We start from the raw sequence: 14,277 nt of genomic DNA, 5'->3' as shown, positions 1-14,277 counted from the left end.
ACAGTTAAAAATATCTTTTTATTCAGTAGGAATTGGTCCATTCAATCCTGACCTTGCAATGACTAATATTAAAGTACAAGCATTCCTCAAAATCAGCTTATTTACATGCTCAACTATTTAATTATCTACTGGTGTTTTAGTGTTGAGTTATGCCATATCTAAACACCTTGCATAATAAAATAGTCATGTAAAATGATTTGTGTCAAGATGACAATGGGAACACAGTTCTGTGTTATCACACTTGGTCTACTTGTTAAATATCCGCAATGTGTTAAAAAGTCTTCAAATAAATCAACTGCACTTTTTCTCCCAGTGGCCTATATACCTAGAGCAAAATGAAGATGAGATAGTGTCATGCAGCTGATCTACAGTGGCAGTAGGGACAATTCAATTTTAGTGTCCACAGCAATTTGATGCATAGGTGCTCTTAAAAGTCCCCACTACCATATCTGGGTAGCTTTTGTTGTCTGTAAGATGTAGTAGCATGTTCTGGAATTACAATTGCATTTTTGTGTGTGTGTGTGTAGATACTCCCTTCTGATACACAACATAGGGTACCCTGGACCAAATTTAGAGTTACAAATTAACAGTGATACAGCCACATGATTTGACACTATAGTGGAATTAGAACTATATGTATTTCCCCAAAATAATAGAATACAATGTTCCCACTGCTTTGATGAATATGCCTGTTAACTGTCATTTAACATGTGCTCCATTTAGGGAATGCCAAAAGGTTTTATTGGTTAGTGAAAGATTGCTACCCACACTTACAAAGTTTTTGCTAATAAAATTTGAAATCACTGCCAGCCGTCAAATGCTAGATTTATTCACATCCTATAGAAAAGGTAATTTCTGGTTTTGTTGTTTCCTAATTAACATATACAGACATTAGAGTAACAGAAAAAACAGGAACTTTTTTACTCTATATTATATACTCTAATGTAACACTAATAATTTAAAGTGAAATACCTGCATTTGTTTCTGATTAGCAAATCATTATTTTTTGGGTGAATTATTTCCAGCAAGACCTGTAGTATATACTGGAGACAAGCATATGTTGTCCAAACAGTAAAAATTCTTGTAACTAACTACAAGACACAAGCAGTAGAGTTTGGATTTTTTGCTGTCAGTTCCAGAGCTTAAGCTGATAAACTCTACTAGAAATGGGAGGTGGGATGGGAGACTTAATTGACAGAAATCTGAAGACTGGGGAGGTGTGGGCAGGAATCTGGAAGTATTCTGGATATGGATCAAAGGCAATGTCAGAGGTCTTGTGACTGCAGATGGATAGGACAAAAAAAAGAGACCTCTTGAGCAGGCATATGGCTTCAGAGCATGTGATACACTAAACTGCAAGATATAGATGTAGCTGATAGCTCTGTACCCGCAAGTGATGCACCCCAAAATCCTCATCTCCTGAGGATGCTCTGAGAACATGTCCTGGCTGCCTGTTGGCATGAGGTACTGATGCAAATCTATTCCCTATATGAAGTTACTGCTTGCACAAAGGATGTGGACAGGGACAGAGACTCTTAGGCACACTTCAGATCATATTGTAACCACTTGTGAGTCTCAGGCCTTCCTTTATGCTTAACAATATTTCCAAATGTTTCAGTGAAGTTATTTGTGAGTGATTGCACCTGCTCTATGCTATTATGTTTCATATAGGATGCAATTTTACAAAAAGTGACAATATTTCTGACAGCTTCCACATTTAAAAAATTTATTAGGTCTTAAATTGGTTTGTTTGTCCCACTCAAAATTAACCTTTCTGCCTTAAATTATGTTGATTTAAATCAGCATATTACAGTGCTGGTTCAGTAATATTATTAAGGCCTTTTAAGCTTAGATCTACCAATATATATATATATAAAAAAAAAAAAACAAAAAAAACCCAACCTTTTTTTACATCAAAAGGATAATAACACCTTCTTTTTGACCGTGTAAAAGTGAGACAATTTTCTGATTACCGCATTTGGTTGGCTGTTAGAAGATCCAGGTTCAGATCCTGTAAAGGTAGTCTCTGTCACTTTGTGACAGAACGTAATTTCCCTCTCCTTCAGATTTCTCCTCTTTCTATTCCACATTCCTTGATTGGATTGTAAAGATTGGTTTAGTGATTTAGGTGAGGTTTTACTAAATGAACTTAAAGCCATCATCGTCTGTGTTACATGACTTTGTCAAGTGACAGTACAGCAGATTCTGCATCATGAGAGCTGGTCACATAGCTTTTCAGTGCCAGCGTGGGACAGTCAAATTCTACCTGAGCTACAAACTTCCTGCATGAACTTGAAAAAAATGAACTTCCTGGTACACAGTTCCCATTTCCTATTTCTAATGGAAATAACATCTCTTCCCTCTGGCTTTTTTTCCCATCTCATCTATTCAGATTGTAGTCGTGGTGTGGCAGAGGCTGGGAGTCTGCTTATTAATGTAGACGCTAGACTACTATGAGGTTCCTATGCAATATTATGAACTAACAGAGATATAACATATTTCCATCTAACAAGTTGTAATACATGAGATTTGAAAACCTTGATCCAGGAATGGGTTTCCAGATTCCTTTAAAGACAGTAATTTTCATATTATGCATTCGTCCCTCTCAAGGCTGCCAGTGTAAGATTTATAGTAATAAGAAATTTTAACTTTCTGAAGACCACTAAGAGAAACTAGTGCCAACAAAAAAGTTGCTACTAAATTTTCTAAAATAACAATTTTCTTAAGTGCAACATAAACAAAATATATGCTGGTGTGTAACATTTATTAAAGGAAAAACAACTCCTAATCATTTAGGATAGCTCGCACAACTCGTATAGCTACAGTTTTTCAGTACAGTGCTTGGCCAGTTAACAGTTCAAATCTTTTATATCACAACAGATCATAGGGTAATCTAGCTTTTTATTTAATAATAATTAGGTCCCATAATATAAACAGCTGAGAAAGCAAACTGAGAATAGTAGGTGTACCATTTCCTTTTTGGCCAAGGCATATATATTCTAAACTGAATTATTTCTTTCCAGCAGTACATTGTAATCATGCACCCTTTTATTTGTGTTTTACTTTTCAAGGCATTTTCTCAGAAATAAACGTATTGGCCCCTCTAAGAACCATGTGCTTTAAGAATGTGTAATTTTAAAAGCATGCTTTAGCAAATATTAAGGAATTTTTTACTTGAATACTATCCATACTTTATTATTATGATAGAAAAAATATGAGGAAGATTTTCAGTAAGTTCCTGTGTCTTAGGAAAGTCTGTGGTTTTTAGTTTATTGTGTTCAGTTTCCATGTTGCCGAGAGGCTGTAAAGCTAGGGTATGATAAAATTAAATTTATTTGGTTTTCAGGTCCAGCTCCTACAAAGACATATAAACAGTCTGAAATTTAAGTTGAAATTATTTCAATAAAATCAGTGGGTTTGCAGCTAACTGGGCGCATGAGCATAGTTTTGTTGTATCAGAAGTTTAGGTTCCCGAGCAGATTGTTTTTGTTCTCTCTCTGTGACATTCATTAATAGACACGTAAATTTAAAAGTCTTTTCCATTTTTATTATTGTTTCAGGTAATAATTGCCCTTGCAGAGAAAAACCGGTCCCACATTCCTTACCGAAACTCTATGATGACCTCAGTGCTAAGAGACAGCCTGGGAGGAAACTGCATGACTACCATGATAGCAACGCTTTCTATAGACAAAAGAAACATAGATGTATGTTATTTCCATCTATTTTCAACAAAAATGTTTCTTCTTCTCTAAAGATACTGCTCTTTTGACTTTTATTGCAGTTTGCAATTCAAGTGTGTATGCTTTTATGCTTATCCTTACAAAAAAATGTTTTAACCTTGTTTTCAGGAGATAATTTTATCAGTGAAAATTGCAGTAAGATGTAGACAAATCTTTTAGGAAATGTGCTTTTCTCTAAGTAATCTCAAGTCAAGGAGCAGTTGGGAAAAAACTTGCACCTAGTAATGAACCATTTTTATTTTTTTTTAAATTTACTGTTTTCCTGATGAGTAAATCTTTGAGTTATGAAAGGGCATTTCCAAGGAATTTTCCACAGGACATATTGGTAAGATCTATAAGTAGATTATGGATCACACTGAAAGCCTTGGCAGAACTTCTGTAGACTTCCTTGGAGTCGAGATTTCATTGAGTATGGTAGACAACTGGAGAGTTCATTGGCAGGGAGAGGAAACTGGGTGGGGTGATTTGGGATTTTTGGAATTTTTTTGAATACTTTTATCTCCCTTCACCAATTTCCTGCACTGGAATTATATATAGTGATGTTGTCTTCTCTTTTTTTACCAAAATATGTTGCAATGTGAATACATAGAACACTGCTCAAAGCCATTTATAATCTATTTATTTCATGATTTTCCATAACATCAAAGCGTTCTAATGTGAATAAACAAGAAAAAAACCTATTAAGCCTGTTTTCTGAAATACAGTGGAAGGCATTATACTAAAACCATACTTCATCTAAATCAAGACTTTTTTTTCTTTAGAAAATGGACTTTGTTTTTAAATGAAAATAGATTGTTCAGACTTGTAAACACATAATTATGCAAGCATGATATCTAGTTACATATGCAACTGGATAAGTTTGTTAATGTTTGGGGTTTTTTTAGGTGTGTGGCATAGGCACCCTTTCGTATATCAGTTCATCAGGTGTATGTATCTCACATTGTGATCTAGGTTTCTATTTTGGGAATATTTAGCCCAAGCAATTATCCAGAGTAGGCTACTGACAGTTTTCCTGTTCTTGCTTTAACATATACCATCTACACAACAGACCTTCTTCTCCAAAAATAAATAAAAAAGTCCCTACCCTGCTCCCCAAAATCTGATACATGTGAGTAATACTAGGACAGAAGTTGTCAATTACTAAATATTAGAAAATGTCAGAATTAGGATACATGCAGAATTTTAATTGGGAATTCTGTGAGTCATTATGCATCATTATGTTTGGTTTGCTTTTTTGTTTTTGTTGTTTTTTTTTTTTCATTGGATATACATTTCATTCACAAAGGACGCACAAGACAGAATTGCCCCCCAGTATGAATTGAAGTTGTGTAATAAAAGCAAGTTTCTTAAGGACCTAGCTTTGTCTCTTGCAATGAAATCAATGAAGCAGAGAATTCAAAGTAAGAAAGGGCACTCTCATGAAGAGGACAAATAGAATATTATACTAGAGAACTGGATTATATTCCTACTTCTACCGAAGAGTTTGTATACAACTTTTCACATCGCCTACATCACATTTTTTGTGCTAGTTTTGTGGAGTGCTTGAAAGAAGATGTTGATTCTGAACTGTAGATATATTAATTATTATAGCTGTAACTGAAGTTGAATGGAAGCTGTTTTGAACAAAAGATCATATAATAATCAAACATCTTTTTTTTTTTTTAGTACTTTTGACTTCAGTTTCCCTTCTGTTAAGTGTAGTCATTCCACCTACTTGAAGCAAAGCAATACCTAGAGGGTTAATTAATTAATTTTTGTGAAGCCCTCAGGTACTGTAACGATAAGCATGGCAGAAAAAATGATCAGGAAATTAGTAGCTGTCAGCTTTGATTACCATTTTGATGGCATAGAATAAATAGAACGTAAGCTTACATATTGAACATTGAAGACTGACTTGATTAGATACTCATTAATTTAACATATGCTTCACACTGAACAGGGTAAAGAGGTCTGGTGGAAATGTATATATGTGTACTGTACATATAATTGTACTTAATATATGTATAGAAATTAATTAAAATCACATTAGCTATCATCATAGCATAGGAACTGTACAGCAGAGGCAAACAGAGAGTCCAGCTAAGACTATCTGCAGCTTTCTTAATTGTAAGGACTTCCTTTCCTTTCCTTGAAAACTATTCTTTGATTCTGTATGTATACATTATCTCTTTGGCAATAAACACTAGTATCTTTCATGGAGCGCTGAAAGAGACAGAAGTCCTGTGGAAAAAGGAGTATATGATCATATATCTAAATTGGTATTTGCATATGTTGGAGGACTGAAAATTGCAGAAATACTTTGATTCTGAGATACAAGTCTGTAACAGTAGTAAAGTTCTCTTAACGTAGGGGTTATGTGTAAATGTTTACATTTTAAATACAGACTGGCACATCTCAGAAAATTTTATCATTCAGTTTATCAAGCATCATTGGAACTTCTAAGACTACTGGATGATGTTTTATTCTTTGACCTAACTGAGAACAATTGCCAGCTTTTTACTCATTGGGTAGATAAGTTCTCTATCAGGGTCTGGCATGTAAGTATCGGCTGGTCTCAAAGGACGGAACAATACTTCAGGATCCTCGATTTCATTCTGTGCCCTAGATGGGAGTACACACTGGTTGTCACAGAATTTCCTCCACAACCTCAGTCTTGTATCTTCTTTTTTTTTTTTCCCTACCTTCCTGTCCTCCTGCACCTCACCTTAGCTCATCTGACAGTTTTTTATCTGGTATCATAGTTCTCCTGTATGCCTCCTAGTTCCAAGTCTCCCAGCTTGTTTCTCATTTGTCCTAGACTTCCACTCTTCTTCTCTTCATCTCTTTTCAGAGTTTTTACATAGGCTTCTCTAGTCCCATTTTCACAAAAAAATTGGGTTTAGTTAATTTTCTCTTTTTGTCATCATTCAAAAGTTTTTACCTTCTGAATAGTATGGCTTGCTTATCCTTTAGTGCCAGCTGGGGACTCATTTGAAATACAGTTGATCAGGGGATTGACTAGGTCAATAAAATATGTACGATGATTTGACAGTTTTATATGTCACTGTCATTAATATGCTAACCTAATTTCCCTTGAATATTGTTGTTTTGAAATATGAAATGGTAGATTAGTTCTGTAAAATATACAAAAACCAGAAACTTAGTTTGATGACTTCATTAGCAGTCTGTTCTACTTACCTGGTGCAAAGCTAACTGAAATTTTTCTTTTTCCTCTCTTTCTTTTTTTTTCTTCCAGGAATCTATATCAACCTGCAGATTTGCACAGCGAGTTGCTCTTATTAAGAATGAAGCAGTTCTTAATGAAGAAATTGACCCCAGATTGGTGAGAGTTGACTGGTGGCAGAGGGAAGGAGATTGCTTGTTTTCAGTTTTCATAATCAATAGCAGTCAAATGGATATTGAGGATTTTATACTGAATCATCCCATTAAATTGTTTTTAGATGCAAGTTCCAATTTTTTCTATAAAATAACTACTATTTTATTTTTTTCTTTTGGACATAATTATAATTAAATGGACCTTTATAAAACCCCTAAAGGTTTTCTCTGCTCTTAAGGCATCTGAGGAGCGATGGTCACTTTCATTATTGTCTTTGTGTTACTTCTTTTGGGGTGTTAGTTTCTAAATCATAGTCACAGATAATTGGATGTCCCTAAAAGTCTTTAAAAAATCTACTAAGATTACTAGTCACTTGATGAAGGCACACTGCTGCACTGAAACAGTTCGTGTATTACAAAGCTAAGAAACATACAGATACAGTCCTTCCTTGAGATTGGTCCAAGGAACATTTTAGCTAGGAAGAAAGAACATGGTAAAATTACCATTAGGAAAAAAGGAAGACAAGTAAATGAGATGTAGAAATAGGATTTCCACATTAAAGCATTAGGCTGATGTTCACAGCCCAAAGAGCAGCAGAGGAGCTCTGCAGAATGGATCAGGGATTTAGGAAGTACAGAGAAGGATAGAGGTAATAATCTACATTGGTAAAGCACAAAGCATTGCCACATAAAGAAAACTAGTTTCTTCTTTTAATGTGCATAACAAAAATGTACTTTGTTTTTTCTTTTTAGTATTTGGTTAGTCTTTCCTTTGAAAGATTTTCTATGCCTCTAGCTTGTTACATACCAGATTTGTTTGAAGATGTGCTATGTCATATAAGTTCTACTATATGAAGAGGCCTGTGTTAGTTTATTTAATGTAATTTTCTGCATTACCTGGAAAATTTATTTCCTTTGTAAATATGAAGTACACCTATTAAGGATTGGTTAATTCAACATAGTGTTGCAGATAATGATAGCTACTAGATCAGCTGGGTTGCATGCTGTTTATCAAAGATGTTTTCTGATATGGGAAATGTTTGACTGATGTTACACTGGTCATGCCAAAGCTGCATATATGGATATAATGAAGAAAGAACTATGGATGCATTTCAGCATGTGCTCTGTCACTGTGACAGAGGCATCAGATGAAAAATAAGTTCAGGTTAAGCTATTATATTATTCTGTTTATATATAAACAATCAATATTTAAGACATAGTTTTTAACAACAGAATTATGAATTTGAACTGTAGCTTTTCACCTCTGAAGAATATAAAATCAGAATGAAATATTCCAATTTCAGAGGTCCTGTATGTTTTTATGATATACTAATTGCATCATCATTCTTTTTAATGGGCAAAATTATTACCTTATTTCTAAATTTCTTATGACTAATTTGTAATTACACGTTTTATGTATTTTGTTCTCATATGACCTTCTGAAGTGGCTAGGAAATGCTTTCCTCTTGAATGCTAGACTGCAGAATGCTAGATTATCTAACATAAGAAGCATTTGTTGTCTAAAAATTGGGGGATTAGATGGTTGATTATTTCATTCATTGTTACTTGATGGTAATTAATATATTTCAGTTACTGTTAATGACTGCGCTTTTATTTTCTCTTGTCCTTGAAGTTCAAAGGGAACAGGAAATTCTTGTCAGGTTTTCTGCTGTTTTTCTTTTTTTATTATTATATTATATATTTTTCTTTCCAAACAATTTCTAACAGTAACAGCATCACAAAAAAAAAAAAAAGGCAGCCAAAAAATAAACAAACAAAAAACCCCAGTAGGCACTGAACAACAACTACATTTCTGTCTGTCTGTCCTTTTTTTTCTTTCCTATGTAGGCTTTATAGTAGCAAATCATGCAAAACATATCTTCTGTGGCCACAGAAGCCTTTGATTGAGGTGGAACACATGCAGGCTCCTGAACATTTACTACATCCTGTGGAGCTATACTCCACGAGTTTGGTATGTCTCGCTCTGCAGGATCATTTAGCAAGTAAAGCAAAAGTGGACTCGTGAGAGTTAGAAAGCCATCCCCTCTTGTGGAAAAGGCAGGGGAATACAGGTACCTAGACTTTATATGGCTCTGAGCTCATTGTGGAATTTGTTGCCCATCTTAACTACCTAAAGTATATTCCCAGGGTGCAACCTGATTATAAAGTGGTGGACTTATGATTTTTTCATAAAATCAAATGCCATTTATTTGCAGTATTTATTATTTGTAAGTTGAATGCATGCTTTATAAAGGGAGTGCATAATACGTCTTGATAGATCTGAGTTAAGTCTGACTGTTGTGTAAACTTTATTCATAATGGAGACTTCCTCACTGTGTATCTTACTAAGAAGATGAACTTGTACCCACTGTACTTTTTAAGCAACTCAGCTTTGAACCTCTCTCGCTCATGACCTAAGGATTTGGTTTAAACTGAAAACGAAACTGTTGAGCCTGAATTAAATCTAATCTCCTCTGGCATTCATTTAAAAATAAAAATGAAAATATATGTAGATTTTTGTTTGTCTTAATAATACTTGAAAATCAATCTTTTATCCATATCCTGAAAATGGTATTTCTGTTGTTCTCAGATTGAGGTTAATCATGCTAACAAATTTTAACATTGAACAGGGATGGTACTATCAGTTCAGCTTTCTGCCTTTTTATACTCCAGCCCCAAATTTTATTTTATTGACTCAGTAATTGGCACAGACTGCATCAGAGTGTGGCACCAGAGTGAGGCAGCCTAAAATCAGGTTAAAATGTTTGGCCTGCAATATTCTTGAAGCACTCTTGCAACATCTGTAATTGACAGTTCACCACCTTAACAGATTCTTAAATAAAATATTGTAAGTTTGCCTTTCATACTTTATAATAATAATGTGTTACCATTAAGTTTAGAGTTAAAAGACATAATCATATGTATGTTTAGAATATTTTTATTTTTAAAGTAAAAATACTTATTCAAAGTTTAGGAAGTTGTGGTTAAATTTAAACATTAAAAGAAATACAAATGTTTGAAGGAATTTAACATCCAGTGAAAATGTGTCATCAATTTCAACAATCTTATTTCTAGAAAGTGCATTGCAATCAAGAATGATTCATTTTTCCTTGAAAACATTTTTCTCTTAGAAACTTATTTTGCACATGGAATCAGTATACTCATATCCATCTAAAAATATAATTGGACTCCTAATACATTTGAGCCATTATAAGGCGATGCATCGTTAAAATGATCAATCATAAAGTATCCAAGAACTTGTTCATTCATGTTTTAGACTTAAGGATTTGCATATTGTCCCTGCTTTGTAGAATTTGGCCTTGGGAGGCTAATGATTTGTAAAATATGGGTTTTATACAGACATTTTTTCCAAAAATACAGGTTCCAATACTGAGCTATTAGAATTTTAAAATCTAGTACAGTTCTCCAAGTCACTTTCTCAATCATTACTATTCATTCATGCAATTTAATTTCATTATGTTGATTCATACTATTCATTTGTTGTTAGCAACTGATGCATCCTATACTATGCCATAATTCTAGTAAGAGTGGAGTGTTACATGAAAAAAAAGTTAAGATTAAAATACTAAGATATTGCTTTGGAATTTCTGTTTCTAAAGGGAAGGTAAAAAAAAAAAATCACTTTTGGTCTGTAGTTGTCCTTTCTCTAACAAAGACATCAGTTCTATTTTAAATGTGTTTTCATTACTAACAGGCAAAACTAATGAGTCAGAAAGTTCTTTTTATTCCTATGGCAAATTATTTTTCTCTTTTGCAAATAATCTGTTGAATTCTTTCTGTATAGCTGTGTCTTCTAACACATAGAATTTACTGAGATTGGAAGACTCTTCTTGTTTTTATAAATGGAAAAGGAAAAAAAGTGCGTGGTGGCATTTGGACTGTTTTTAAAAAAGAGATGTTTAAAAAAAGAGAACACCAAAGTATACTATTTCCCTAAACTTAGCCTTCTAATGCAAAAATCATAAACTAGCTATTAATTTGTAGATGATCCTTGGTTTATGCCTTGCTGTTTGTAGATGATTGTCCAGCTGAGAAAGGAGGTCCAGGAGTTGAAGGATGAGCTGGCGCTGGTGACTGGCAAGCAAAGAACGTCAGAGCTTTCACAAGAAGAGCTACTTCAGTAATGGCTTACATTGTTTTCATTTTCTTCTTTTGTGGTGATACTTTTAATCAGTTTCTTTGTTGGCATAAGTACTTAATTTCATCTCAGAGTTTTAAACTTCTCTGAGTGAATAATAAAGTGAAGTTAGGTGCCAGGTTAGAATGGCAGTTTTCCATGAAAAGCTTATGAGGCTCTGGCTGTGTTTTTGCAGCCTCAGCTTTGAGGAAGTGAAGTAAAGTAAACGCAAAGGATGGGAATGCCTGTCAGATGCCAGGCAAAAAGAAGTGTTGTATAATAGTGCAGAATAAAAAAACAGTCTCTCTCAAAGCTGGATATACGATCTGAGTAGAATTCAAGAAATATTCATTGTGCTGAGAGGTATCCTGCTGCAGTGTTAGTTTGACATAGGCCAAGAGAAATCTTGCCTTTCTGATACACAATTAATCAATGTCTTAAAAGGCAAATATTCAAATTTTTTACTGACCATGCTATTGAAAATGCATGATTAATTCACATAAGTGTTGTAACATCTTACAGCTTTTTGTAACAGATCAGTACAGGATGTAAGAGCTTTCTATGTATAATGTAGAAATATTTACTTAGGTCTAAATGTTCACAATAACTAAATTCAATTCCCAGTTTTGAAAAATTAATTGCTTCTGTAAGATGGACCTATTTAGTATCTGTACCTCATCTGTATAAAGAAAGTAGTAACTGCCTAGAGATTTTGTTTGGTTAGTATATTAATGGTAACTAAGTTGAAGCTGTGAGAATTCTTAGTCCTATTTTAATTTCTCTTGGAACTGGTCCAGAAGAAAACTACCAGTGCTAACAATCTCCCCTGACATCCAGGAGGTTCTGGAGACATGAGGACAAGCTGCTACCTTGAACCTTGAGTTTCTCATGTAGATTGTTGTCATTCTTAATTCTTGGTTTTGATTGTTTTGTTTTGTTTTAATTCAGAAACTAAATGACATCCGTATCAAGGATGAGGAGCTAGATAGCATTATGTATCTATTTCTTTTACACCGTTAATCTGAGTCATTTTCAACATAGGCAGTTACCAGTATAATCTTCTAACCAGAAACGTCCCCTTATTTCCTACTGGGTTAATATTTATTTATCCTTCTGCCCAAAAGTATGGGAGTCAAATGCACCAAGAATATTGCAGGGTAGCACTGGATGTGACAAAATCAAGCCATAGAAAGAAAATGGAAGAAGCAACAAGAACAGAGAAGTATCTTTCTTTTTCTTTACATGCAAAATTAAATGTCCTTATTAGCTGGTTTCTTTTTAATCTGACAGAACTAGTCCTTCAGAAGATTAGTGACTCTCAGTGACTTTATTCAGATATACTTAAATAATCTATATATTCATTTAAATATGTACTTTCCTAACATTATTGTAAAAATCTGTCACACAAATTTTTCACTGTGGTCTTGTTTGCTGTTTAATTCGTACAGGGAAACTGGGTTTTTGGAAATCACTTTGGTTTTTTAGGCCACACCCATGAATCTTACTTCCTAAGATTTCGTACCTGACTTTTTGCTATGAAAATGGCAGACTTATAAATGGAAATGGGTTCACAGTTGATGAAAGTTTTTAATATGAATATGCAAAGGAAAACTAGGAACGTACCATCTGCATACAGTTGCACTACAGCATACATCTGGGAGGCCTTGTTTCAGAAATGTGTGACTAAAAAGTGTATCAGTTGTACATTTTTCCTTTTTATCTATATAGCACAATACCTAGCGCGTTACAAAAATTGTCAGAAAAGGTTGCTTCTGAGACCGTAGCAAGGAATTTTGCATCCCATTCCTCCAGAAAGAAGCAGGGAGGAGACTTCAATGAATTTCTACCTGTAATAAGACACAGAAGGAGAAATAACTTTCAAGGGCCTCAGCTACATTAGGGCAATACAAAATTTTAAGTTTTTTAAATTTATCATTTATTTATGTTAACTCAGGCTTATGTAGCATGTGTGTTCATTGTTTCAGAAATAAGTTCTTTCTTGGAACAAAGGCTCTGCAGTTAAAATACAGAAAAAAACTTAAGTATTGCTGACCGAGATACAATACTTCTCCTGAAGATCAATAATAAACAAGAAGGACCTCAAACAATTAACCTCATCAGTCATAAATGCCATATAATGGCCTTGTTCAAAGATCATTATTTTTAATATAGACTTTAAATGGAAAAAAGAATTGGATATACAGAGTTTTTTATGGGTAGCATAGTTTCAAGCAGAGAGCAAAAGATACTACTGGAGAATAATTGTCATATACATGAGTCAGACTGGCTTGTTAATACTATATGCTGTAGCTGAATGGAATGTTGAAAGATAAGTCAATCTTTTTTTAAACAGTTCAAGTGAGGGAAAATATCAAATGTCAGGTTTTATGAGTTTTACATTTGTATGTGTTCTTGCAAGCAGAGTGTTCACACGTAAACAACTGATGTGGACTAAACATCCAAATGAAAGTATAACGAAATAATAGTATAAAAAGCCACTACTTCAATGAAAATATCTTTCTGTGGTTTTGAACATGTATACATTTTGAGCTTGCTTTCGTATGGCGATAATATTTGTGACAATGCTGGTTTACATCTGTCTGAGCCTCCTGTCCATAAATATCCTGAGCATTTATGAAAATCAACAGATAACATCTAAGTGTTCTGTCTCCAGTTAGAGTCTGTCAATGCATAACACAGCAAATCTTTATGACAATTCTGTTTATTGAGACTGGCCATCTGAGTTTGGAGCTACTTGTTATCTGGAGAGTTTGTTCACATTAAAGAATAAATATACAAGTGAGTAGTCCAAACAGAAGTATTGACCAGGATGAGGGCTGATAAAATCATGATTTACTATTACTGGAAAAAGTCTGTGTTGTGGTTTGCATCTAGTTTTGCATTTATAATGAAACCTAAATAATATTACTTATCAGGAGACATATGGATCAGATTGTTATGACAGAGAGAACAGGAGAAGAAACATGGTATAGGTGATAATGCAATATACTGTGTTGCACTTTATTTGGAGTCGCCACCCAAGAAGGGTTCTTAGCGGAGTGGTACTGTAGGGGAGTCCAGACA

The 14,277-nt window shown here is 34.1% G+C and overlaps 1 protein-coding gene across 1 annotated transcript in view; it reads left to right on the top strand.

Moving 5' to 3' along the window:
- Window positions 1-14,277, top strand: part of KIF6 (kinesin family member 6) — a 171,687-nt gene that overhangs the window by 48,470 nt on the left and 108,940 nt on the right. The window contains exons 8-10 of the mRNA XM_075496206.1: window positions 3,561-3,704; window positions 6,976-7,062; window positions 11,093-11,196. Coding sequence (XP_075352321.1) covers window positions 3,561-3,704; window positions 6,976-7,062; window positions 11,093-11,196 — 335 coding nt within the window. The remainder of the gene's footprint in view (window positions 1-3,560; window positions 3,705-6,975; window positions 7,063-11,092; window positions 11,197-14,277) is intronic.

This window comes from Mycteria americana, chromosome 3 (genome assembly GCF_035582795.1).
Source record: "Mycteria americana isolate JAX WOST 10 ecotype Jacksonville Zoo and Gardens chromosome 3, USCA_MyAme_1.0, whole genome shotgun sequence".
NCBI lineage: Eukaryota > Metazoa > Chordata > Aves > Ciconiiformes > Ciconiidae > Mycteria > Mycteria americana.
Note: the sequence above shows the minus strand (reverse complement) of the source record. Positions and strands in the feature narration are given on the sequence as shown.